General features: G+C 58.7%; 1 protein-coding gene across 1 annotated transcript; it reads left to right on the forward strand.

Annotated features, from left to right (window-relative positions):
- HOXB1 (homeobox B1) lies at positions 1-1,626 on the forward strand. The gene is made up of 2 exons (XM_042839605.1): positions 1-607; positions 1,301-1,626. The coding sequence occupies exons 1-2, from the start codon at positions 1-3 to the stop codon at positions 1,624-1,626; spliced, it is 933 nt and encodes a 310-aa protein (XP_042695539.1).
- Positions 1,627-1,904: the final 278 nt, after the last annotated feature.

Consider the following 1,904-nt stretch of genomic DNA (forward strand, 5'->3'; position numbering starts at 1 on the left):
ATGGACAATACTAGGATGAACTCCTTCTTAGAGTATGCAATTTGTAACCGTGGGACGGGCGCCTACCACCATTTAGAGCAAAGCTCCCCTTCCTTCCCCTCTTGCTCAGGTAGCCCCTCCAGTGACACTTTTCATGGAGAAGGGCGCTTCGGTGCTGGGGGCAGCGCGGGTTCGGCCGCTCACCTCCCCCCGCAGAGCCCCGGCTTTTTCCCCTCCGCCTCCGGGCGCTCCGTGCCCTTCGCTGCCGCTGCCCCGAGCTCCGGCTACCCAACCCAAAACTGCAGCCCCGGCTACGGGCATCACCAGCTTTACCTCGGCCAGCAGGACGCGGACGGCTTGTACTTCCAGGCTGCCGGTTACTCCTCGAGCACCGGACCCCACCTCGGCTCCTTGCCAGAGGCTTATTGCGGTGCCGTAGGGCAGTACCAGCAGCAACAGCACATTTACGGGCAGGAGCAACCCGGTTACTTGGCTGGGGTTTACGGCAACCTCTCGTCTTCCCTAAATGAGGACAAAGACCCCGCGTGCCCCTCCGAGCCGTGCCCCAATGCCAGCGCTGCGCGGACCTTCGATTGGATGAAAGTGAAGAGGAACCCCCCCAAGACAGGTGAGTTTGGGGAGCGCAAGGCTCGGCGGGGGGGTTCCCATCCGGGCTGAGAAGTACGAGGGGAGGGGGGGGGGAGGGCAGGACGTTCTGCAGCTACGAAATGTTGTCCTCCCCGGGGTTTCTGCTCGAGGTCATTGGGCTCCTTTGCTTGAGGAAAATGCGTTTTTATTCTTATTTTCAAGCTCTATAGAAAAAAACAGCTCGCGATTTTTCAGGCACACCTGGCAGAGGGTTCATGAGCTCACTTGCCCTCAGGCCCAATGCAGTTTAAGTCCGGCTCGGAATAGGAAACACTCCCAGTTTCCTGCTTCCTCCACAGAGGTGGCTTCCACCTCCCTCACTGTTCAACATCCTTGTCTAAAACCTTCCTTAAATCCGGAACTTCCCTCCTCTCCCCCACCATCACCCCCCCTCCCCTTCCACTCCTTCCCACGCACGTTCAAGTTTCATGGCACTTTGCAAGGAGCTGGGATGACCGTTTGCAAGAGAAAGGAGCAGCTCTGCAAATCCCAGCAGCATTTCCCTCCGGGTTACATCCCTGGAAAACCAGGGATGGGTCAGAAGCTGCAAGAGGTGGGGGGCCGAACACATAGCACAGGGGATGCCCCTTCAATCAAGCAGCTCCTGGACCCCCAGGCCCATATTGGGACATCCTTCTGTTGCTTCTACCCTGTCGTTTTTTGTTCCTTACAGCCAAAGTGTCGGAATATGGGCTGCTGGGCCAACCCAACACCATTCGCACCAACTTCACCACCAAACAGCTGACGGAGCTGGAGAAAGAATTTCACTTTAACAAGTACCTCACCAGGGCCCGGAGGGTGGAGATCGCCGCTACGTTGGAGCTCAACGAAACCCAAGTCAAAATCTGGTTCCAGAACAGGCGGATGAAACAGAAGAAGAGGGAAAAGGAAGGTCTCGCCCCTCCTGCTGCCTCCAGGTCCGCGAAGGAAGCGAGCGAAGCCTCGGATCAATCCAACTGCACCTCACCTGAGGCCTCCCCCAGCTCCGTGTCCTCCTGAGGACCGGCACAACGACCGGATCGGGGCTGCCTTCGAGGGCCGCTGCTCCCCGCTGCTCCCCGCAGCCCCACCCGCACAGCCCCGCACAGCCCCGGCCGCACACTCTTCCCTCCGAGCCGCCCCTTCGGCTCCGGCCGCATCCACCCGTGCGGTGCCCATTCCCCGTTTGCCTTCCTTTCTTAATTTATAGACCCTCCGTTAAACGTTGGACTCCAAAGGAGCTGCCGTGACCTCGTTTTATCCTTAGCAATAGGCGTTTGTCTCAGGGACGTTTCTCC

The sequence above is a fragment of the Centrocercus urophasianus genome, unplaced genomic scaffold, assembly GCF_019232065.1.
Source record: "Centrocercus urophasianus isolate 14NV4802_14NV808 unplaced genomic scaffold, USGS_Curo_1.0 seq_996, whole genome shotgun sequence".
Classification (NCBI taxonomy): Eukaryota; Metazoa; Chordata; class Aves; order Galliformes; family Phasianidae; genus Centrocercus; species Centrocercus urophasianus.

What these genes read in the sequence shown, in the direction of transcription:
- HOXB1 (XM_042839605.1), top strand. Translation starts at nt 1, where the DNA reads ATGGACAATACTAGGATGAACTCCTTCTTAGAGTATGCAATTTGTAAC. An exon ending in GAGGAACCCCCCCAAGACAG is followed by an intron (nt 608 to 1,300) that starts GTGAGTTTGGGG and finishes TGTTCCTTACAG; the next exon opens with CCAAAGTGTCGGAATATGGG.